This window comes from Meleagris gallopavo, chromosome 3 (assembly GCF_000146605.3).
Source record: "Meleagris gallopavo isolate NT-WF06-2002-E0010 breed Aviagen turkey brand Nicholas breeding stock chromosome 3, Turkey_5.1, whole genome shotgun sequence".
Taxonomy (NCBI): Eukaryota; Metazoa; Chordata; class Aves; order Galliformes; family Phasianidae; genus Meleagris; species Meleagris gallopavo.
The window spans coordinates 30,520,763-30,546,160 of record NC_015013.2 but is presented as its reverse complement, the minus strand read 5'-3'; the positions used below and the strand labels follow the sequence as shown (position 1 = coordinate 30,546,160).

Below are 25,398 nucleotides of genomic sequence, written 5' to 3'. Positions count from 1 at the left end.
ACAGTATTTAAAAGGTGACCTTCAGAAGAAAAGAGAAAAAAAAAAAAGTTAATTCTCTTTTGTTACTTTTCATGCTAATGATGTATAGACAAAGTCCAAAACTGTGGTTAATTGGGTAGGGTTTTCATTGGACTTTTTTTTTCCCTTTTTTTTTGTTGTTGTTTTAGGGAGGAGGATGATTCCTTCCTCCTGTATGTTAGGGTTTTTCCTGCTCTGCTTTAGAAAGCCACATGGCTAATGGCAGACAAATAGGTTTTAGGGGCCTAAGAAATCAGATAGCAGAAAGATATGGGAAGAATAATTAAATTCTGATTTAAAAGTTGCCAGCTTTTATATAGAATGCCTTCTTTTCTGAAGTTGAGCATTTAACACTGTTTTGGATTCTTCTCCCCTGCTATTCCTTCAATAACTGCTTGAGAAAGCATTTAATCAATACTTTTACATTGCAAATAAGACTTCCAATGAGAATGAGCTTTCTGCTTCTGAAAGTTAGGTATATAAATAAGGAAAAGCAGTCTATTTAAGGTGTTCTTCATGCATTTTAAACTAGCAAGGCAAGCTAGCCAAAAAAAAGGGTCAAACCCAATTTTTTTCCTTTACAGGTCACCTTTGAGGGCTGTATAGATCAAGACCAGGACTTTTCATTCTTTTATGAAGCAAGTGGGGAGCCAGTGGAATTTGGAAAGCACAGGTGTGTGATGGGTTTGTGTCAACTTGTGGTACCCCCTTCTAGTCATCTGTTAGCAGTCATTGTGGTCCTCATGCAGACTGCTTCAGTAACTACAGATTATCTGCTATATCTTGACACAAATACATCTTTGCCTTCCTGTGTGACAACTAGGTTTTGAGAAGGATATTGATTGCTACCACTGAAGAAGTGTTAAGGTATTCCTCATCTTCAGGTAGATGAGGTGTGTGATTAACAGGATAATGTGCTAAGTCCGTGCTTCCACTTTTTTAATAGACAGTGTTTTGTTGTTTTTTTTTTAAACAGGCTTTTTAAAATTTTTGTTTTGTTTTAATGTGGAACTGGATGGTATATATCTTTCATTTCTGTGGTTGCCTGACAGAAATTACGAATCCTTTTTTAAAAATTCAACCTGTTAATCCCAACCAGTGACTGCTGTTTTACATTAATTAATGCAACAGGAAACATTATTCATTTGACAATAGGAAAAAAAAAAATAATAATTATTCTGAAATTAACCAGGAATAGAAGGAGGTAATCGAGCAATTTAAGATCTAGCTTACCCATCAAAATGAAGAATCACAGAATCTTTACCTGCAGCCTGACAGGCTTTTTTTTTTTCTGGCTTTTTTCCTTTGCTGTGGGCAAAAGTAGCTTAGAAGCTATCTTTCTGATGTAAAACAGTCTTAAATCTGTTAAACTTTTTCCTTCTCCTTGTTCTGCACTGATGCTCTAGAGTTTAGTCTGGATATGGGAATGTAGCATTGTACTGTTGAAATGTACACTGTGACATCCAAAGTTATGACTCTTTGGGTTTGCATCCTGAAATAATGTGCAGTTCTTTAGCCAGAGCAGTTGCTTAGGCAGAGGCATAGTCATTAGGTTCTGAGAGAATAGAAGTTCCCTGTATTTTCATTCATTTCCTACTTGACTTCACCCTTTTCACTTTCAGGTTCAGAAGTCAACAAGCAGCAGGTAGTCAAGTTCAAACCTTTTTGGCTGTAGCTAGAATGCCACGCAATCTTCAACTCACTATTTGGAGGTTTCCTTCTGGTTCATTAAGAAGTGTTTTTGAAAACACTTGCTACAGCTTGGAAGGTATTCAAGACTTCGGACCTCTCAACTGTACTGTTTGTAGCCTCACAGGACAATGCTTGGTTTTCTCAACACACATACTGTGTTCTGATTATAACTATCTAGGCAGTTTATGTGAAAGGGAGTAATAGGATGACACCACTTGAGCTTAGAGGACACCTAGAGAGCTGGCATGATTTCCAGTGTGAAGAAATTATCTGTATCTGAAACGTTGGAATTTGGTCTGGTTTTGACAGAAGTAGCACAAAATATTTGACTTAAATTGGCATTAGTTCACAAGTCTGCATGAATGCTGCTGGGTCTAAGAACTCTAGGCCACAAGTACTACCAGTCCATGTCCAACCACTATATTTTTACTTTGAGACCTGTGTGGTGGCCCTTTCACAGCCATGTTGTGCCATTTGGGATGGGGATAAGTCTTTCTTCGGGAGATCAGCTTAATGCATGTTGTGTTTTATCTCCTGGATAAGCTGTCTGGCTGCTTGGGTATGGAGAATAGCCTCCTAGCTAGGTTACATCTCCTTTAATGGTGTGAATGAGTAATTTCTGAAGTCTTGTTAGTTATTTTTCGGCCTTTAAAGTATTTACATTTATGATTCAGAACTTGTTGGTATTTGAGTTTTAGTATACTTATAGCACCACATTCCAAGATTGGGACTATCATATTAACTGATATTTCATTGGATATTATGAGGAGGCATCAGAGGATTTTTGTCTGTAGGACAGATGTTTTTTCATATTTGTTTTATTAATGTTGAAGATAAGGCTTTCTTCTAATGGAATCGGGATATACTAGCTTTGTCACTAATTCATCTGTAGCCAAATGAATAATGTGGTGAGACAATTTTGCAGTTAGGTATTTGAAAAGTAAGAATTTACTCTGCCCTGGAGGTGTGAAAGACTTCTACAATTTCCTGTGAAATTTTACTTTTTTTTAACATTGATCATTTTTCCTTATGAGAAATTTGAAATTTCATGAAACTTATGTGAACTGTTGTAGTTTCTGGTGTAATTCTTCATAAGACAGCAAAGTAGAGACAAAATAAATTCCTTGCAACCATAAAGAATATCTAGTCATTTCTCAGATTGCAAGGACAAAATTCTTTGACAGCTTCACTTACGGAGGTTTAGCAGGTCTCATGTAAATAAAAGCATCTTTAGAATAGTTGTTCCATTTCTATTTCTCTCTTTTTTTTTTTTTCTTAACATTCATTTAACTTAGAGGTCTTAAACTGGCAAACTTTTGAGCTATACTCATCCACTTTGCTAAATGAATTTTTGCCTTGGATTTAGGACATAATAAATACATACCAATACTGTCATCACAGAGTGATAAAATCCTTAGAGATGGAAGGGACCTTTAAAGGTCATCTGATCCTGCCACGAACAGGGACATCACAGCTAGATGAGGTTGCCCAGGACCTGATCTAGCCTCACCTTGAAAGTCTCCAGGGATGGGGCATCTACCACATCTCTGGGCAACCTGTGCCAGCGCCTCACCACCCTCACTGTAAAAGACGTTTCCTTAGATCCAACCTAAATGTACTCTCTGAGCTTGAAGCTATCTCCTCTTGTTCTATCACCACAGATTCTGCTAAAGAGTCTGTCCTCTTCTTTCCTCTAGATCACCTTATTTATTATTTAGATTATCTAATAAATAGGTAGGTATTTAGCTGTAGGAGAGTGATATAATGAAACAATAAGTTTATATAATCACTCAGAGATTCTCCTTTTCCTGAAAGTGCAAGTGCTTCTACAGGGAGAAAGGAAAGTGGTTTTGGTTTTGCTTTGTTTTTTTTTTTTTCTGCCAAAATTTTGTTCATTGGTACCTACTTTATTATTTTGAAATAAATAGGTGCATATAGAAAAAGAGCACTTCACATAAGTCTGGATACTCTTTTATTACCTTATGGTAGGAGGATGTAGGTGGTGTTGCTTCAGCTCAAACTGTAGCTTTAGGACTTTGTGCAGCCACAGATAAAGATTTAAACTAAATTTATACTTTATGGCTACTTGTTGGAGGTGCAGCTTACGCTGATAAGAGTGCATGAACTTTTCTGCGAAGCATACTTTTTTTGTCATCGTAGTTGCATCTGTTCAAGAACACTGGAATGATACGTACATCATATTTTCCGAAGTGCTTTAGTGAGTTTAAGTTGGGAGTTCATTCTTGTCTTGAAAAACTTGACCATGGAGCCGTGGAAGGCCAAACAGTACAGGATCTGGAGGGTTCCCATGAGATAAAGGAGTTGAAAGAAGAATGAAAGCCAGGATTTTGGCCTGGGGACACTCCATGTGATGTTTCAACCTGAGGGTGAAAGTTGGTTTTCCTTCCATACTGCTTTCTTGAGATTTGGGATTTTAAATTTTCTCCTTTGAAAGAGTGAAACTTCCCTGGCAGTACTGATGCCTATAGCAGGCTTTCTTTCTTGGAAAAAGATGCTTGATGACTGGTGAATGTGCAGATAAACATGGTGGCAAATGTGAAAAGCGGAGCAAATAAGCATGGCAATTTTACATTTTAAGAGATATTTTGCTTTAATGAGTTTAATGTAATAACAAAATCTTGACATGGAGCTGCTTTAAATCTGGATTTTTTTTTTCTTTTTTAGCATTGGTTGGACCATTCTAAATTCATTAAGAAACAGATAAAAAGTAAGTACCATGTCTCTGCCTATTTTGTTATTTCCTTAAGAGTTTGGAGTTTTTAACACAATTGTGTAAATATGACCTTTAACAGATTGAATATTTCTTAGAAAATAGATTTAATTTAATGGCTAATTGGCTGGCTATATCACAGATGTCAAAATGCAAGTTCACGTATAAGGAATAGATCAGTCTTCTGTACCCTCATTAAATATGTCCTGTTTGTTTGAGGCAGAGTAGGTTGCCAGGTAATTTCAGTCTGCTCTGTGAAAGCAGGTTGCCTGGACACAGATCTCATTTTCTGTTACTGCATGTGAACCAAAACAGGCTTTGTGATTTATTTTTTTGTACATTTTATTAAAACTAGCAGAAAAACATGGAGTTTTTTCAAAGGGAGTTTTGAGTGGAAGGGTTGAGTTTGGGTTTCCTCATTGAGTTTTCTGTGGATATTTGCTAAGGTGGGCAAGTTGCTCCTGCAGCTCTAATAATTTGGTTGCAGGTTTGGGCATAGTACAGGGCAGTAGTAACCTGTTTTGTTAATACACTCTTGTGGACAACAGCCATAGGCCAACTGATAATACTGCTTCCATGAAATTAAAATATGGTGTTTTTCAAGGAAGTTGTGGGGTTTTGTAAATGGGTAAACAGTCTTGATTGCTTCAGTGATGCTTCACCTTTCTCTCTAACAAGCATCAAAATAAGCAGAACGTTTCTGAAACTCATGAAGCTTTTCTTCAAAGGCCTTTAAAAGAGTTTGCTTTCATTCCACACTGGGGTGTCAATCTGCTAGAATATATTGTAAAGATACTTGCGATGGGTAATTTTTTTGTTGGTTGGCCTTCTCTTGCCTGTTCATAGCATTGCAAACAGCTTTATCTTAAGTGGCAAAGTGATTTCCAGGTGTACTTCCTGTAATTTTTTTGTACTTTTCCTGATCTTTCTTTAAATGTGGAAAATCTACAATTCTCTAACACCTCCATGCAGTTAAGGTGCAGTTTTGTCTGTGCATAATCTTGAAAGTGCCTGTATTAAAAGCAGATTCTCTAAACCCTGCTCTGAGGAACTCCTGGAGAGTAAAGCAACTTGATGAGTGTTGTAAAGATCTGTCTCGCAACAGAATACATTTCATTACCTTTCATTCAGTGGGTGCTTTGTGAAGAGTTCCACTTTCAGGACAGATGTTACTTAGTGCTCTTTTTTGCCCCCTGACAGTGGGCAGGTAAGAGTCATTATCCCGCTGATGTTGATCTACCAGTGGTGCCCAATTGTCAGCATGGTGTACTGTAACCTATGTCTTCTTGAAACTATCCTTGGAGACAAAATCAAAGCTTCAATTATCAGAGTTTTTGCATCAAGTCTTTTACAAAAATAAATCACTAACAGGCACATATATGCCATGTTGATGTAGTGCTACTAGAAAACTAGGTGAAAAATAGTCATTTTTCCAGCACTTAAGATACTTGCAGACTGTTGTCCTACCAGAGGAGGCTTAGGCAGACAAGAATGCATTGGGCAGTCTCATATTACTAGGGTAACATTTTATTATTTACATCTACACAGAAAATCAGACCTAGTGTCTGCCTCTTCTGGCACTAGAAAATGATGATGCTTGCATCTTCACTTCATGTAATTTCCTAGCTTTCTGTGTTTCTTAGGGTTCTGTGTGTTTCAGAGTCATCTTCAGCACTTTTCAGCTCATTTCTCCTACTTTTTCTCATTCACTTGTATCCATTTAATGAAAGCTGATCTATTAGATTTGTTTTTTAATTGTTTGTATCTTGTAGCAAGAAGCATGGCTCTCTCCCTCTCTTTCCCCCCTGTTTGCCCCACCCCTCAGCAGCAGAAGTGTATCTGAAATTTACCTCTAAACAAAAATGTGTTTCCTAAATGTATTGGTTTTTTTGTTAAGTAATGATTAAGGTATCTTAAGGTGTGGTAGGCATCTACGTTTCTGTAATTAGTATTGCATGACTTTCAAAATTTTATCACGTGAAATACTTGGTTCTCTTCTCTGAAGAATTTAAAAGCATACTTCATTTTGGGTTTCTTTGGTTGTGGGGTGGTGGTGGTTGTTCAGCGTTAGCAAAACTTCAGTAGCGTAAACTTTTGGTGTTTTTTCTCCTTTTAAAATCTCTGCATATACAGTTGGACCTCCGTACACACTGCATTTTCGAATTAAATACTATTCATCAGAACCGAACAACCTTCATGAGGAGTTTACAAGGTAGGTTCTATGCATGGTTAAATGAGTGACTGGCAGAAGGGTAAATTAGATATCTAAAATACATGGGAGTCCTTTAAGGCAGCGATTTGAGCTTTCTTACCAAGAGTGGTCATTTTGTCTGACTTCCTAGCTGTTTTCCTGCTATCAGAGAGGTGTCTTCTTTTTTTTATTTGCTGCCAAAATACATCTGAGGACCCCTCCAAGTATCTTAGCCTGTAAAAGATGCGGTAGCAAGTCTGAAGTCTGAAGAAAAGTGAAATAGATGACTTGAATTGGCTGATTGAATCTCTTTCACTTTCCCACAGATTCTCTGTGGGGCAGAAGGTATATAAAGTCTATACTGTGTAAAGATTTCTTAAAATAGGTGGCGATCTTTTGTATTGATCTCATGTGCTGTTTTCTGGGCCATGAGAGTTATCCTTTACTTGGTTCATAGCATTCTGGGGTGATCTCTGAAAATTGGGAAAGGCACAGCTGGAGAAAGGGTTTTGTAGCTCATTTCTTTGTCGTGTTTGTATGGTAATCATCTTTCTTAATGTTCCTTTATAATCTTTAATTCTTTTTCTCACTCTGGGAGCACTTTCAATAGCTTATACTTTTCTTGGCAAAAATCAACATCATTACAATCAGACTAAGATGTTTAAAGATTGTTGATTGTTTAGTTCATGTGCCTATGATGTTTATGTGAAACTCAGGTCTACAGGCCTACATCCACTATCTCCTTTCCTGTCTGCTCTGTCGACCATGTTTTTTTTTTTCTGCAGTCTCAAACAAGAAGATCAAAGAGCTAATCATCATCACCACCTTATTATGAGACTGCGATGGAGGCCCTAATATCCATTATCAATTTAGTGCAGCAGTGTTAATCCAATAGAAGGGAGTATTCATATACATTACATAATTAATTTATAGTACTCCCTGCCAGTCACATAATTGAGTATAAGATCTTTGTTCAAAAACCAAGATGACTTTTGGGCCTCTCTAATGAGAAAATGCAGTTAAATTAGTAGGAATAATATGTATTTTCTGAAAATTGATATGTCTTCATATATCAGGGTACATCTGACAAGTATTAAATTTCCCCTGTGGTCAAATTATCCCATTACTGTCTACCACAAGATTTCTTTTATAATCCTCTGAAGCATATGATCCTAGTCACTGTGAGATGTGGGTTTCAGAGCTATGTGATCACTGCTGTGATCAAGTAGGACATTTCCTCTGCAAGTATTAATCTCTGCTGCTCTGTGATCTAATTATTGCTGAAAGTTGTAGCATTTCTGAAGACTGTTTTAATTAGACCAGCACTTCAATTAGCTAAATTTTCAGTGCTATGATTTTTTTTTTTTAATTATAAATTTGACAGAAAACTATAGAGAAACTGTGGAAGAAAAATGAAAATGAGTTGAAAATTGATTTTACTGTTCATTTATATTGGGGAAAAAGTAATTTTGGGTGCTGGTTTTCGTAATTATTATTATTATTTTTTAAGAATCTTTATGTTGGTTGGATCATATTTTCCATGTACCATGTGGAGTAAAAAGTAAAGATTAACAACTGTATACTCAGAATTATTCCAAGCCAGAGTAAGAGGAGGAGGAAAAATGTTCTTTACCGTAATCATGAAATGGCCTGGTTGGGGAGGGAGAGGAATTGTTGGAGATTGTTGCTGGTTTTTCGGTAGGCTCCAGTTCCTAGTGAAGCTGTAAACATCACATTCTTATAATTAGTACAGTAATGGAGAAGTGTTGAAACCCTTCACCCACTCTGTCCTTTTCTGATTTGAAAACACAACTGAAGCCCAGTGCATTTTGGAAGACATCTGCTGTCACTTTATGGGACCTTGATTAAGTTAAGGTAGAAAAACAACAGAAGAACGTGTCTGTACATGTGTTTTGTGGAGAATTTTTAAGGTATTTTGCTGATTTGGAATATCAATAGTTGAAATGCAAATGCTTGTCTGTTGGCATGCAGAGAAGAAGCGAAAGTAAGCCATCCCCAGCAGTGCAGAACTGCAGCGCTGTATAGGCAAGCTGGCAGTGAGAGAACTACTGCTCAGATTTTTATTCCAAATTAGATGAGTTCATAGGATCGCAAATCATCAGGGAAAAAAATAAGAGCAGGAAATATACTTGTCTGTCTTTAATCTATGTGTGCACGTATCCAGATTTGATTGGCAAGTCAGATAATTAGCCAAGTATGTGAATTAGAGGTCTGACATGGAACTAATGTGGATAAGTCTCACTTTACATCAAGAAGTATTTTTAATCTTACTTTTCAGTTTTATCCTCCTTCCTGATTCCAGCTACTCGTTCTTCATCACGTTCACAGCACATCTCCTGTGATGCAAAGCACACTGTCTTTCTAGCATCTTTTGTGAAGATAGGTTTGCATCTGCTTGGTTGACTGTCAGCAGCGCTTCGTGCTCTCTTCTCTTGATTCACTTGTCATGGCAAGCTCCACCCCTCAGTTTCCAGTGCAGTGCAGAGCCTGCTTGTGCCATCCTGTCCTGTACAGAGTTCTTGCATGGCCTGAAGCACTTCTGCATGCCTCATACCTAAGCTCTGAGTAGCTGTGAAACATGAAGCACGCCTAGAGCTGAAGATTAACAGGAGCTTAAAATACTGCTGTTCGCAGGCTGTAAATACCTACTTATAATATAAATAAATGTGTGGGCTCTGTGGAATTCATGTTACTCTTAATCAGAACTTTTCTAGTATTTAAAGTGAAAGTGCAATCTGAACTTTTCCTTTTGCTCTGCTTGAACTTCTTCCAGGTTCTGTATCTCTTACTGAGGAGGTAGCCCTGAAAGTCTTGCCTTTGTGTCCCGTAGTTTAGAGTTTGCCTGAATTGGGCAAGACCTAATTCAGAAAAATGTCAGTGTGTTGATAACTTTTAGATAGCCCTGTTGTGTGCTCAGCCCAGTGGGGCAGTGTTTCATTGCTACCTAAACAGAGTTGCCTTGAATAGTGTACTGGGTGCAAGCAGTAGGTGAAGAATGGTTCCTACTTTCTGATTATGGTGAAAGTTAGGGGAGCTTTGAAGGTGGTAAGGTACATCTAAGTGACCTCAAAGACCCTTTTCATTTAAGAAGAAATAAATGAAAGTGTCGTGACTATTTAGTGAGTTGGGATATTTTTCCTGACTTTGGTGCTGGAAAGACTGCACTAGGATTTTGACTTTCTGTGTTTTTATTTGTCAGGTACCTGTTTGTATTACAGCTCCGACAAGACATTCTTTCAGGGAAGTAAGTACCTCTCTGCTCTTGCAGCTGTAATTTGAAATATTTATCTCTTAGTGAACCTTTAATCTCTTGGTGATTTGAATTTTTTTCTTTAACTGTTTGATCTTTCTCGTTCTTCATGGTATTCTTGCACAGGTTGTAAACAAGGTGTAGAGTTCCATGTACATTTCCTCCTTTAGAATACAGAAATATATGACATGTGCATTATGACTATAATACTGAAAAATAAAATGGGTAAAAACCTTTCAGGGATTGACCAGAAATATATGAAGAGGACAAAGCCTGTCCTGACTTCTGTGTCTTTAGCTTGCCATATTTTTCAGTCTGACAGGTAACAAGAGGAAGAAAAGTGCAAGAGAAGTGCAACACTCCTTGTGCAAGAGAAGTCTTCAAAAATTTTTTTGTATGCTTACAGTCTCACCCTGGCCAATAAATTCATATCTGATCTGTATTGTTTTTAATTAAAATAATAAAAACAACATGGTTGCCTTTTATTAGTTCAAGCTTTCTTTATGATTGATCATATAATGTGTTTCATCTTATTGAGAATGTACTAAATGAGGAAATAGTCATATGCAAGTAAAATTAATCTTTAGATTATTTATATCACTAGTAGTTTGTGGTTTAAGTGATCAAGTGAAAGTTAATGTGTTCAATTCATCTCTGAGTACCTTTTAGTAGCAAGAAGTCACGGAGAATAAAAATACATTATTTTTATAGCTTGGTTTTTTTTTGTTTCTTTTGTTTTTAAGACTGAAATGCCCTTATGAAACGGCTGTTGAACTAGCAGCTCTATGTCTTCAAGGTATGCAGTCTTTTCTAAGTGATTTGTCTTAACATATTTTAAAACACTCACTTGCTGGTTTTCTTTTCAGTCTTTGTTACTAATGAGTTTTCATTGACAATATTTTGATGGCGTTCCTTTACTTGAGGAGAATAATTTAGGGGATCTCTTTCGGTTCATATCTTCTGAGCTCTATTAGCCAAGGTTGGCACATCCTGGGGAAGTAGCCTCGAAGGCATGAGCAAAGATTTCATGGAAACTTGGTGAGCAGGGAGTTAGAAACTCAAATAGTTTCCTAGCGGTGGAGAAGGTGTGGTGTGTGCACAGTGTTGTTACCTGTTCAGCCTGAAGAGAAGCTGGCCTGTCAGCATACGCTTTATGGTATGCTGGTCCTTGCGGGTCTAGACTTGAACATGGGCTTCCTATTGCCTGACCAATACTTAAGACAAGTCCTCTGCAGTATGTGGAACAGGAGATGGTTATAGCACAAGGGAGGGAATGGCACATACTGAAGAAGAGAGAATATTGTGTAAGGGTAAGAACTAAAATTACTTCTGTGACAGAAGCAAGGGCTACAAGATTTTTTTCCTACAATAGTGAAACACATTTTTACAAATACTGTTTCTGGTTGTTTGTTATGCAGATAGGAAACTTGCATAATGAAGCTCAGAATTAATTTTTTTCTAAAATCAAGAATTAATTTTTTTTCTAAAATCAAGAATTCATTTTTTTTCTAAAATCAAGTGTTGTGATCTGGATCGTTCTAGGCGTATAAGCAGCAAAATGCATTGAAGTGAAAAATACTGTTCTTGTTCTGCTGGTGGCTGGCAATGACATTTGGAATTCTGAGGCAGAGCCTCTTAGTTTCATACAGCAATAAAGATAACTCACTGGTTCTAGACGGACTCAACAGTTAAAACTGGGAATTCATTTCCAGACAGCAACAGGTGTAAATCTTACTCCAGAGGCTTATGTCTTGGTTTCCATTTGCACCTGTCTGGGACAGCTCTGATTGTTAGTTGTGCAAAGAACCACTGCAGCCAAACTCTGAGTTTTTAAGACGGAGAAAATCTGGCAGCCCGTATTTGATTCACTGCTTCCATTTTCATGGATAAAAACAATGGTAACCACTCCCCTGGTCTAAGCAAGGAGAACCAAGCAAAGAATAAATAGCTTGATGCCTCAACATTTTCAATAGTAATTAACACCTGTGATTATTATGTAAATGTATTAAAGAGCCATTAATCATCTATTTGTGTAATATAGGTATTTATAATGTCTCTAATTAGGTATCAAAACTAATACTTCTTGACGCTGTTTGTGGGAACATACCTAAATTTTGTTGATGTTTTTATACATTTCTGCTGTTTGTTTTCCACTATTTCAACATCATTGCAATGCATTTCTCTGAAAATATTTTAGCTATTGCAACAAATTTATTTTCTCTGCTGGCATATGTTATAATTAACATTTCTGTGTAACATTTATTACATTTTTATCAATATTGGAAGCTTTTAACTAAGCAGAATAGCTTAAAGAAATGTCAAGTGATTATTCTGTCCTCCTAGGTTACCCTTACCATAAAAAATCTTATCTTCTCCTTAGTATGGCTTTCCTTAAATTGAGGAAAAAGCTAACAAGCTATTTAGAAATAGGAGCCCTAAACTCTCTGAAAGAAAGGCTTTTTCTCTTTATGGGACAGCTTTGAACTTCGTTATGTTTTCTTCATAGAGGAGATCGTTCTGTTACTTTAGTTCTTTCTTTGTCTCAAACAACAGTTTCGTAGGTTGCTATTTTGTATGAACCATCTTTCAAACATAAATTGTTTTGTTGCCTGTCCTGTGAAGGAATTTTCTAGAAGACAATGTCAGTTTGCAGTATGGCATAATTTGTAAAGCAGATTCATACTCACACGCTTCACTTAATCACGGAATCACCAGGGTTGGAAAAGACCTTCAAGATCATCCAGTCCAACCATCCACCTATCACCAATAGTACTCACTAAACCATGTCACTCAACACAAAATCCAAACGTTCCTTGAACACCTCCAGGGTCAGTGACTCCACCACCTCCCTGGGCAGCCCATTCCAGGGCTATATATGATTATCCACATAGCAATTATAATCAAAGAAACTTGAATCATCATTGGTAGAATAAGTTTCTAACTACCTCATTAGTCATGAATGGTGTTTGTATTTAAGCACATCTACTTGAGAAAGTACTAAATAAACTCCAAGGAGAACATTTTCTCACACCTCCAGTTTTTAATTTAAAATTGAAAGACTCCCAGTTCCCCCAGCCTTAGCTCATATGGCAGGCTTTCCAATTCTTTGATATCTTAGTCGTTGTTCTTTGGATCTTCTCTAGCCTGTCCGTATGTTTTTTTGTATAGTGGGGACAAAAATGGAACACAGTGTTCTAGGTGTGGCCTGATAAATGTTGAGTAGAGCTTGGTAATCACTCCCTTATCTCTGCTGGTGATGCAACCCAAAATCTTGTTGACTTTATTTACTATATCAGCATACTGTTCACTCACTGAATTTATCATCCACCAGGACCTCCAGAGCCAGACAGGCTTTTGCTAGCTAGTTTTTGTTATGTTGTTTGTTTGTTTGGTTGGTTCCCCTGAAGTCTTCCTTACTGATGTGTTTATTGTAGTTCCCCTCTGACATTCTGGAGACTGGCCTGTCAGTATTTCTTAGCAACAACTGTTAAATAGGCTTCTAACTTAGATAAAACAGTAGCAGAACAGAGGTATCTATGTTGAAGATGTACAGCTAAGAATATTGTAGCTACCATAGAAGAATACTGTTGAAGAAAAAAAATAAAATAAAATTCTGCAAGACAGTAGTTAATGGATTGCATTTTGAAAGTAACTTATTATGTTTTAATATAACCTGCTTGGCATCTTTGAAGACTGAGAGTGAATTAATGATTTATGAATCTTGATTATGAATTTTTGCAGCAGTTATGTGTAAAACTGCCCTGAAGCAACAAAACTGTTTCCTTCAAAGGCTTTCATTTTCCTCTATCTTTTTTCTTGTAGTAGTAACAGTAAAGAGACACTGACTTCCAAAGCATTGGTTTGGAATCACAACACATGTCAGGTGACACATTATTTACAAGGCTGAGGGAGTTGGGCTTGTTCAGCCTGGAAAAGAGAAGGCTGTGGGGTGACCTCATTGCAGCCTTTCAGTACCTAAAGGGAGACTATAAAAAGGTGGGGAGTCAACTCTTTGAAAGGGTAGATAATGGCAGCACAAGGGGAAATGGTTTTAAGTTGAGAGAAGATTTAGGTTGGATGTCAGGGGAAAGTTCTTTACAGAGAGAGTGGTGAGGTGCTGGAACAGGCTGCCCCAAGAGGTTGTGGATGCCCTGTCCCCAGAGGTGTTCAAGACCAGATTGGCTGGGGCCCTGGGCAGCCTGGTGTAGTATTAAATGGGGAGGTTGGTGACCCTCCCTGTAGTGGGGTGGTTGGAGCTTTCATGGTCCTTGAGGTCCCTTCCAACTCTGGCCATTTTGTGATTCTGTGATTCCATGCTGAAAAATGCATTTGCTGTTGATGTTTGTGTCTCAGACCTGGAGCAGTGACATTGCAGCCTCTTTACGTACCTTACAGGTTTTAGGAGCAAAACTTAGCACTTGCATCTCCTGCTGAGCTCAGTAGAGTTTACAAGTGTGGAGGTCCTAGAAAAAATTGTAGCAGTTCCTAAATAAGTTAACAGGAAGTGATACTTCAGTTATGTTGATGCTTCACCATTTCTTTCCTTAAAAATAGCTTAATCTGAATATTACACTGTCATGATGATTTAAAGCAAACAGACAAAAACTTTATCACTGATTTCTTGAGACTAGATATTATCTTACCATTTGGACTCCTGCAGTAATGTAATGTAACGAAGCAAGCTATAGAATGTCTTGGAATGAAAAGTATGACCTCATTAGACTTGAGAAAAGACTTCAAAGTAACTTCATCTGAAATACTAGTGTATTGATATTTTGATTTTAAGAGAAACTTAATTTCCTTTAAGTACTTCAAAATCCAAATAAGTGGCTGCAGCTCTTAAATGTTAGAAAGTGTTTTGATTTTGAGATGGTTTTTTGTTTGCTTTTAACTTATAACATCAGCAGAAGCATGTTCTTGTACAACGTACGGTGATCTTTGTTTTTAAGTTCCCAAATATTAATTTCAGCTGAACTGGGAGAGTGTGAACACCCAGAGCACACACCAGAACTTGTGTCTGAATTCCGGTTTGCACCAAACCAGACTGAAGCAATGGAATTTGACATCTTCCAGAAATGGAAAGAGTGCAGGTAGGGTACTTGTGTGGGAGTGGCATCTAGCAATACTTTTTTTTCCTTTCTTCCAAAGTCAGCTATGTTAGTAAGTGCTCCCTTGACAAACATAAAGCAGCAACTGTGCTTGAGAATTGAAACTGTATATTGGGCAGAAACCTTTTCCCCATCCTCAGAAAGAAATAGATTTAGCTTATAGAAGGTTGGTGGTAGTTAGGTGGTTTGGTTTTTTTTTTTTGTTTCTTTTCATTGTTCTGTAACAGTTTATGCTGTCTGATTCTGTTGTTGGTTTTTTTCCTTTTTTTTTAACTTGATACTGTCAGAAACAATTCTTTCATGCACTCTCAAAGTTTTGTGTTCAGGGTAGTTGTAAAAGCTTTTTCTTTCTTTTAATAAATATAGTACTTGGTAAGCCTTAGGTGAATTCTCATGCTTATTGGCATTTGTAAACCTTTCTAAGTTTTTATCACTGATTAATTTTCATTTAGAGGGAATAGGGTAAAAGCGTAAGCCAACTTTGAAATTCCTTTAATGTCAGTAAGATTGAGTGTTCAAAGACAAGGGGTAGGGAAAAAGAAATAAATTTCTAAATCAGGAAAAAATTTTGTACTGTAATCTAAAATAATTTTTATGTTCTTAGGGGAAAGAGTCCAGCACAAGCTGAACTGTGCTACTTGAACAAAGCCAAATGGCTAGAAATGTATGGTGTAGATATGCATGTAGTTAAGGTAAGGTATATGTTGTACTTTGTTTTCTTAAGATGGGGTCAGAAAATTAAAGGGAGGTGCTGTCTCAGGCAAAACATAGTAAAGTCTGGGAATGTAACTTATTATATTGCCAATTAACACAAACTTTTAATTACCGGTTTGGTTACTGAGGAGAAAAAAAGAAGACAGTAAAACAAGCATTGATAGAAACACGATCACCTTCCCTCCCTATTACCTAGGCTAGCATATCCTTCAGTCTAGCATATCTTCTCCCCTCTTCCTAGTGTCAATTCCCCTTGTTTTCCCTGCAGGTTATACTCAGTCCCTCCCAGTTCAGGTCACAAGGTTGGGATCATCTACATAACAGTTTCTTTATGCTGCTTCCTGCTTCTTCCTCATTCTCCATTGCTGATGTGTGCTTGTTACTGCTCATTTTCTGCTGTGAGGGTTGCCCACAGGCTTACATTCCCTCAAGGCCATCCCTTGGAGGGGATTGGTCTAGATGATCTCCATGCATCCCTTCCAACCCCTAATTCTGTGATTGTGCGTGACTCTATCCTGGGATGCGTTCTCTGTGAGCTGCAGTCCATCAGGGCTATCCCTCATCCAGTGTGGAGTATCCACAGGCCATGGTGCCTCAAGGTTGTCCTTGTGTGGCCACAGTCCCTTGGAGTTGTTCCTGTCTTGCTAAGAGATGTCCAGAGGCCATGATCTGTCAGAAGTTCCCCCTCCTGTGTGGTCAGGCTCTTCCAAAGAGTGCATCTTGAACCAAGTCTCTTTCCACATGACTTATCCAATGTTCATGATTTTTTTTTCTTTTGTGTCTACTTCTCCTGGCAGCTATTGCTTGCTGTTAAACAAGTGCGTTTAAAAGCTCCTTAGGTGTTATGTTTGAGCTCCTCAGGTATCAAAGCTGCCTGAGACAGCAAATGGCCTCCTCCCACAATGGGTGCTCTGCAGCAACCCTTGGTGCCAGAACCCTTTGATTTACACCCACTGCAGATGCATATTCTTCTTCTCTGTAACAATAACAGATGCAAACCTTATTGTATAGATTAAAACCAATGGATTTTGATACAGTGTGTATAAGATTTATACTACTAATTGCATATTAATTATTGATTCTGTGCTTGCTTGTAGGGAAGAGATGGTTGTGAATATGCTCTTGGACTGACACCAACGGGCATATTGATCTTTGAAGGAGCAAATAAAATAGGCTTATTCTTTTGGTAATCTGCTTTTCTTTTATATATATAGACATATATTTCTTTTGTTCAAATGCTGAAGTCTTTCTGCTTTCCTGTGTTTTGTAATGCAGATTGAATCTACCAGTTTAAAATAGATCCAAAGGTAAAATGGCTTGGTTGGAAGTACCACTGGCAGATGTGGTAAAAAAAATAATGAAATATTTATTGAAATATCGCTACATTTCCAGGGAATCATAATAAAATCATAATAAGAGTATAATTTCTGAAATGTTCTGGGATTGCAAATCCCTGATACATTTTGGGGAATTGTCCTAAAGTACAAAATGCAGTTTTTATATTAATTTTCTGTTTGCTTCCTAAATGTTTAGGCCTAAAATCACAAAAATGGACTTTAAAAAGAGCAAACTAACACTAGTGGTCGTGGAAGATGATGAACAGGTAACTTTCTGCCCTTTCTTTGGCCTGGTCCAACAATGTGCAGAGTGTGTTTTGACTAATAAGAGCACGAGAGGCTCAGCACAGTGTTGGATTGGGCTGTATTTTTTGCCATGGACAGTAACTAATATCATGCATGCCAACTTCCAAAGCTTTTGTTTCTGCATTTAGGGCAGAGAGCAAGAGCACACATTTGTTTTCCGGTTAGACAGTGCCAAAACGTGCAAACATTTGTGGAAATGTGCAGTGGAGCATCATGCTTTCTTCAGACTGCGAGCCCCAGCAAACAGTAAATCTAGTAGATCTGACTTCATAAGGCTGGGATCACGCTTCAGATTCAGGTATTTAGTGAAGTTACAGCAAGATATTGGTTTTACAGAGGAGGAGATACAGCATTCAGCAAAAGACAGCAGTTAACTTTATTTTTGTATTTTAAGTGGACGGACAGAGTATCAAGCAACACATGGGACAAGATTACGCAGAACTAGTACGTTTGAAAGGCGGCCCAGCAAGCGATATCCTTCTCGAAGGCATTCGACGTTTAAAGGCAAGTATATGTGTGGTCACTGAACTGTTCATGCAGTAGTTGCTGTCTGGAACAGAATGAGCTGATATTCCCTTAGGATGTCTTTGGATTCCTGTGTATTGCTGGAACTTGAACCTCAGGTCCATTAAAAGTCTTTGTCGTATTTCAGGGGCACTTTTATTTCTACCTTCTCATGTACCAAGGGGGGAAAATGACAGCAAGTAGGCATGCTCTCTAGGAGCTGTAAGCCCCCGCCTCCCTTCTTAATCTCTCTTTTACAGACATAATATCTGTCTGTAATATATATATGAGATAATATATTTATGAGATATTTACTCTCATGTATCAAATAATACTTATGTGATAAGTGTGGGTGATTTCTTAAGTGGAAGATAAGATTATTTTAAACATTTTGTAACAGTGGGATCTGTCAGGTGTTGCGTTGCAGTGTTTCTATACAATGGCTTATGTCTATGAGGTGGGATGAAGAGAGAGCGTGGCTTATGATCGTTCTAGTTCTCTGTGCATAGCAGCTGGGCAGAACTTCTGCCATACCCAGATGATCTCCATCCTGAGATGCTGACAGAATGTTTAAGTGCAAAAACTCATTTTAGGTTGTTCTGTCACACATCTCTTTTCCTAGTCGTAGCCCACAAGCATTGGATTCTGTCCTAGCTCAGTCACTCTGCATGTACTTTTACAGTGTTTGATTAAGTCTGTAGTCCACTTTCTGCATTCAGCACAGTCATGGATTTTCATTTCTTTCAATTAGCAGTTTTTCATTGCACTTTCTGAAAATCTGTGTCAGGAAAAAGAAATGATACATCCCAGCTATTCTAGTGGCTTCTTCACCATTTGTGTAGCCTGTCCAAAGCACAGTCCATGATTTTGTTCCTGAAGATTGATCGATGTTTCCCCATATTCCTAGCTGGTAGCTTATTTTTCATTGTAGTAACACACAGTTTACCAACTTGAAGAATACTTTGAACTCTGTGAGATGCAAAATCACTATGGAAAGTAGCTTTTAATTTCCAAAGGACTCAATGTTACTGACGTAGTAGCTATAGTAAATGGAGAGAACTGGTGATCTGGTTGTGCCGAACTCGCTCTGACTGAAGTGCTTCTGGCTGCTGGGGAAGAATAGTCTTCTGTAGTCATCTTTGACTCTTGCAGAAACAAAGGGAAATTTGTGTCTGCCTCATACTTTACGAACTAGTGGGATTGCTAGAAGGTGCAGGACTGTGCTTGGATTCTGACACGTTTGTGCAGATGTCTGTACAAGGATTCACTTCAGCTGTGGTATAATATCCCAATGATGATAACTGTAAAATGACTGATGTTTCACATGTCTTATGGTGTTGTGTTTTTTTGTTTGTTTGTTTTTTAAGCAAACAATCCTGTGAAAGCAGCACAACTGTGGTAAGTGATTCTCCAAGTTCTCTCTACCTATCAGTAACTGTTGTAAATCAAGGGATCCTGAAGAACCGTTCTGCGCCAGGATTTGTTGACACTCATTCTCTGGTGTAGAACAAATTGCTTAGGAATCTGTCATTATGCCGCACCAGATTCTCCCTGGGGACAGACTGTGAGACTTTGTGCTTTCATTTTTAAGATGTTTCTGTTTGAGATCAGATTAAAGTAAAGCATATTTCCTTTCTGCTCATTGCTGTTGTTCTAATTCATCTAGCATTATTTGTTCCTGTTGCTGTGGTTTCTATCTTGAATAAACTACTGATGTCCTAATTTTACTTCACTGTAATACTTCCTTGAAGGATAGAGCCCAGAGCTATAGGAAAGTGCTACGTGGATATTTTTATAAAAAGTAGTAACTTGTTAATGCAAGGAAACTGTTTTGGTTGTGCAACTGAGTGAAACACAAATAAAAATAATGATTCCTCAGTTGGTCAGAATCCTTATTCTTGTAACTGACTGCTTTTATGTAAACTCAGTAGGATTCTAACAGGAACAGATCTTCCATTGGACTCTTACAGAATGAGGCCTATAGTGTTTTAAAAAAAAATGAGTTTTTCTGTGTACCTTTGGGTTTTGTCAGTATTTACAGTATTTATTACATAAAAGCTTTTTTATTTCTTCTTCTTCAGTGCTAAAAATCCTCCTGAAGTCCACAACTACCAGGTAAGCATAAATATTGTTGAGGAAAGTATTTACTTTTAAAGTGCTCTTACTTTAGTGGCAAATAATTTTTCTGGTCTATAATTACGACAATTGCTTTTCTTCCTTTCCTTCCACTGGAGTGGGTTCATAAATTTTCAGCATTAGATTGGGAGTTTGGATAAAGTGAAGGGACTTTTCTATCTTGCTTCCCTTGTCTTTTTGGATACTCTGCATGCTGAATACACTCAACTTGCCATCCTCTTTTGCTTTTCCTTCCTGTGAGATCACAGGTTAAAGACTCTGGGACTATGGGAGTGTCATATGATTCACTCTTGGAGACTGCTTTGGGAGCAGCACTTTTGTGTAGAACAGCATCTGACACTAGAGGAGCTCTCACAAGTTCAAAGTTGTGATTATCTCCCCCATAGCAACACTTAATGAGTTCATTACTGGTCAGATGTTTGTGGTGGTGTTTTTCTTGTGTGTGTTTTATTGTTGTTGATTGTTCTTTTGTATTTTTTTAAACAATCTCCTTTATAAGCTTTGATGGAAAAACCTTACCCAGTTTTCATCTGTGATAGTAATCTGTACTACTGAGAAAGCAAGCCATGTTTTCATTCAAACTGAATGTGTGCATGAGAACGGAATGCTTGTTTTTATTAAAAGCCTCACCAGTGATTTTATTTCACTGTTTCTCTTTAAGACTTCATGGGTATGAGAGAGAAGTGCTGTCACCAGTGATAGGTGACCTTCTGAAGGCATCCACTGTAATAACCTTTCTCACTCTCCACCTTTGATTAAAACTGAGCATACTGATGTGTTTTCTATGAGAAGCACTGGTTGTGCCAGGTTGTCGCTCAAACAGAAAACCAATTTTCTTTGCATTTGTCCATGAGTATGTCCTAATAAGCAAGCTTATCATTAAGAGGTCTTGTATGTGTGGTAAATGGCATGGAAGAAGGTCTGAAAGAGTGGATTTTTTAGGGCTCACAGCTAGCATGTTCCTCATGGCTCCAGAAAAAATAGGAAGTTGAAATTATCAAGGAGTTTTTATATGATTTTATTAACCAGGTTTAATTTTTTCACTTGCAGCCACAGTATCATCCTAATATACATCCTGCTCAGCCACACTGGCACCCACATACACCTGTGAATGTAAGGTAAGCAACCTTCATGGAAAAGATTACTTCTTAATCTATCAGTATGAAACTTTGGTGGACATATCAGGTGATTTTTTGCATGTGAAAAGCAAATAGGAATTAGAAATATAAAGGAGTGAACAGCTTCTTCCATTACAGAACTTCTTTTTTTCATTTTTTGCTGAAATATACATGGAACAATAACGTGTGCATGGAATAATATTAGACTCTCTACTGATATTAGTGCAATTATTTTAGAACCTTGAATTTTTTAGAACTATATCGCAGAAATATTCCTGTTGTGCTACCTTGTGGCGAACTACTAATGGGAGAAATGAAGTGAAAATGAATTTTGGAAGAAATTCAGTTTAGGCTTGTGAACCATCTTGGTGGAATGAACAGGTAGAGGCACATCTGATGGTGGATGTGTGTCTGTGCACATGTCTGTGTTAAAAATTAGCTGCTATTTTGTCCTAATAAAGAGTAACCTTTCTAGGCTGCTCAGGATTTTTTTGGCAAATACCATCTTGACTGAAAAATACCAACACCCTTATCTTTACTCCTGTTGATTTTACCTTTTAATTTCTGTCTGCTTACATCAGATAGCTAAACTTTGTTCTTGGTGTGGGTGGGCTCTGGAAGTGATGAGTTTAAAATGGATGAAAAGACAATTTAGCTTGAATTTGAACCTGAGAATGTAGGAAAAAGGCAAGTACTTATTAGGCAGAGAAGCAGGCATGCTCATTGTCATCTCAGAATTTCTGGTGTAGAACAGTAAAGCAGACATGAAAATTATGCCAGAAACAGAAGACTGTTTAAATTGAATAATTAACCCTGCCTGTACTTTGTATTCAAGATCCTTCCTGGCTTTAGGGTTTTCATGTCCAGACTTTTGTTTGTGATTTTAAATATCCAATATCCAATTTTACGTTACCGAAGAGGAAGTATTGATAGAAGTTAATAATTTTATAAGTCATTTGAGGTTTTGCTGATTTTTTTTTTTCTTTAATCCTAAAGATTTCATCACTGATGATGCGTTTTAAAGCCAAATAGTTAACCTTGGAGCAGAGAGATATCGAAATAAGCACAATAATGTACTATAAAGTGTGTAGACAATCTCCCCCCCCTCCACAACCTCTGTTGCCCGGCTAAAGATTAAGGCCAGTGAAATATGAGCAATGAAACTTTTATATCTTGGCTTGTAATTCTAAAAGGATACTTATATGCTCTTCTGTAAACTCATTAGGAAAGGTGCTTAGAATTTTTCTTCCAATTTAGTACAAATGTTCAAATGTGTAGTTGAAGTGGAAGCTACAAGTTATTTTAATGTAGTGTCAAAGTAGTGAAGCTGGACATTTAACATCTTGGTTAGCCTTATTTGAGAACATTTAATTCGACTGTGAATCTGAGATCAAAACACAGGTATGCATGAGATTTTTTCTATTGGCCATGCAACTCTAGAATGGGCTTTAGGTTGAAGTGAAGCTAAACATGCTGTACTGCTTTTATATATTTCTTTATAGTTATTTATTTATAATTTTAGATAATAAATTTTTTACAAATATTTCTACAAAATATTTGTTAAATAATATGTGGAATTGTCTCTGTTTTCAAAGTTAAGTCCTTTAAATGAAATCTGCATTTAACAAAATGTTCCATCCTGTGAGAAAATTCATTCCAATTAACAGTTGTGATTTTAGAATTTTAGAATGTTTTGTTTTGCTTTTCAAAATGATTCAGGAGAGACTGTAGAATTGGTTGAGGTTAGTATCTCTCAGTACCAGTAAGTAATGAACAAACAAAGAAAAAAAGTTATTTTCAAACTTTTGCAAGTTTCAGCACATAGTCCTAAAGAAATACCTGTACTACCTATAGGCTCTAGGTTCATCTTAACAGAATGGACTGTATTGCACTGGCTGCTTTGGTATAACTAACTGCACCAGTGGAGTGAGTGGCAATATTTATGGAAGATCAATTTTCATTCTTAATAGGGTTGTCTCTTTTAATTTTTTTAGTCCTTTGGGATATTTTTTTCATGAGTTCAACTTTTTGCATGATTTATTTTACTTCTTTGTTGTACTCATGTATGCTTTCCTATGGCCCCACCATCTCTCTGGGATTCAGGATCATTGGTGCACAACACTTGAGAACAGAGATTTTAAATGGCTTTGCTCTAATTCAAGGCCCTTTGAAGTGAATTAAAGATTCCCAATTGCATCAATAGATTCTTATGAGACCTGTCACCATTTTCTTTCCTTTGTGGTAGCTGTCCATCACAATGTATGCATGCTTAGCATTTTCTGGATGAACTCATGTTGCTGTGTAGCACTCATAAGTTTACTTCCATCTCTCACTAACCAATACCTGTGCAAATGGTACAGGCCATCCTATCATGATGACAGGCCATATTGGAAGCCCCCCACAAGTGGAGAGGACAGCAATTTACGATATATTCAAGAACAGAACCAGAAGAATTTAGGAGAAGTCCAAAGTATGGTGTACCAAGATAAACTCATGACGACTCTCTGAAAAAGTCATCTTCATTTCACCTGCCATCTTTAGATGATCATTGCATTCCATGGTCCTTGTCTGTCTGTCATATGTTCAAAGTGTATTGTGCATGAAGTGTGTGTCTTTTTACGTACATCTTTTTATGTACATCCATCCTTGTTTAGTGCTCATGGACGTTCTTGGGAAAAGTATTTTCCATGTCTTTGTAAAAAGAAAAAAAATCCTGAAAAGGCCTTTGTGAAAGCTGGTAAGAATTTTGAGTGTCCCAGGAACAGAAATATTTCTGGGGATTTACATTCTACATTACTTTTTGAATCTGTGATCCTCTGTCTGCTGTTGAAGGGTAGCCATTACAGCCTTAATGATTTTTATTGTCTTGTTTCTTTTGACTCAATTTAATAGATAAAGTTGGAGACATTTTGTCTTTTAGTTGATGTGCAAATAGGAGACTGGAGGGAGAAAAAAATGAGAAATCAGATTTCACACTGGCAGTTAAAATGACTTAAGGCATGCCACCAAAGGGAGCCTGCTGAGGTAGTCGTAGGTTTGGGTGTCTTTTGCTTTTAATTTTTGTATTCTACAGCAGAATTAGAGGTGCTTGCCTAACTCTGGAAACAAAGAACACTGGGAAAGAAGATTGTAATAAAGTTTATAGAGTATGCTTTTCACTTTTTGACTAAGTGATTATATAAATAGCATCCCCCAAAACCATACCTGCTGCTATACATGCAAGAATGTTAAAAATGAATCCTTGCTGAAAGGGTGCTGCTGTCTTGTTATTTTTAATGTGACTACAAAAATGAACGACACAATTGCATAAAGCTACCTACTGATAGCTCTTCATTGCATGGATTCAAGACCACAGCTTATCATACTGAATCACAGAATTGTAGGGGTTGGAAGAGATCTCTGGAGGCCATCTAGTCCGGCCCTCCACCGATTCCCTACAGTAGGTTGCACAAGCAAGAGGAGATGATAGCTCTATTTTTTTAAGGTAGACATTTGAAAAGTTGAATATATATTTTACAAACCTAGTTCTTTAGACTGGCTGGCATTTTGATCACTTGCCGATTTATTTTTTTTTAACTGGGAATCAGTGCCATCTTCACTCATGTGTTTAGCTTGGCCTTACGTCTGTGGTCTCTCTGAAGTTGTCGGAATGAATAAGTCTTTACATGGGATATTTGAAAGTGAAGTAATTTTTAAACTTGATTTTGATTAAATATACATTTATAAACAGCTATAACCATGCATTTTTTTCAGAGCAAATTTGATAGTGTATATCTTTTTGTAAAGTATATTTGTTTACAAATGCTGTCTTTTAATATTTGTTTTGATCTCTCCTGTATGTGCTAAGTACAAATAAAATTCTCAATCTTTTTCTTTTGGTTATGATGTGTTATTTATTTTTGAAAGCTTTATGGGGAGGGTTAGATGTGACACACCACTGATTTGTACCTGTGTTGCCCTACTAATGCTGCACTGTAGTGTCTGTTGCTACAGATAATGTCTGTGCTACTAATATCTGTGGGGTAAGAGGGGGAAAACAATAAAGCAATTGTGCACTGGGATGCGACAGTGCCAGAGTAAGTGTCAGATCATAGAGGCTGCCTTCAGTTTCCCAATGCTGGTCTTCCTCTTTTTCATCAGTGTTTTATTTGAGAAAGGGAGAAATAGAAACTTCTTTCTGGAGCCATTGGAACAAGAGCCTAGTTTCGCTGCACTGAATGCCCTCTGGAGAAGGAGGTTTTTCTGGTTTTAGGGTGTTTTTTTTTTTTTTTA

At 37.3% G+C, this 25,398-nt stretch overlaps 1 protein-coding gene across 1 annotated transcript in view; it reads left to right on the top strand.

Annotated features, from left to right (window-relative positions):
- Nucleotides 1–25,398, top strand: part of EPB41L4B (erythrocyte membrane protein band 4.1 like 4B) — a gene marked incomplete at its 5' end in the record, with an annotated part of 117,738 nt that overhangs the window by 10,043 nt on the left and 82,297 nt on the right. The window contains 13 exons of the mRNA XM_031552800.1: nt 4,396–4,438; nt 6,575–6,653; nt 9,853–9,897; nt 10,647–10,699; nt 14,873–14,993; nt 15,616–15,703; nt 16,823–16,911; nt 17,259–17,328; nt 17,497–17,666; nt 17,763–17,872; nt 19,240–19,270; nt 19,954–19,987; nt 21,059–21,126. Of these exons, the coding sequence (XP_031408660.1) occupies nt 4,396–4,438; nt 6,575–6,653; nt 9,853–9,897; nt 10,647–10,699; nt 14,873–14,993; nt 15,616–15,703; nt 16,823–16,911; nt 17,259–17,328; nt 17,497–17,666; nt 17,763–17,872; nt 19,240–19,270; nt 19,954–19,987; nt 21,059–21,126 (1,001 nt within the window). The remainder of the gene's footprint in view (nt 1–4,395; nt 4,439–6,574; nt 6,654–9,852; nt 9,898–10,646; nt 10,700–14,872; nt 14,994–15,615; nt 15,704–16,822; nt 16,912–17,258; nt 17,329–17,496; nt 17,667–17,762; nt 17,873–19,239; nt 19,271–19,953; nt 19,988–21,058; nt 21,127–25,398) is intronic.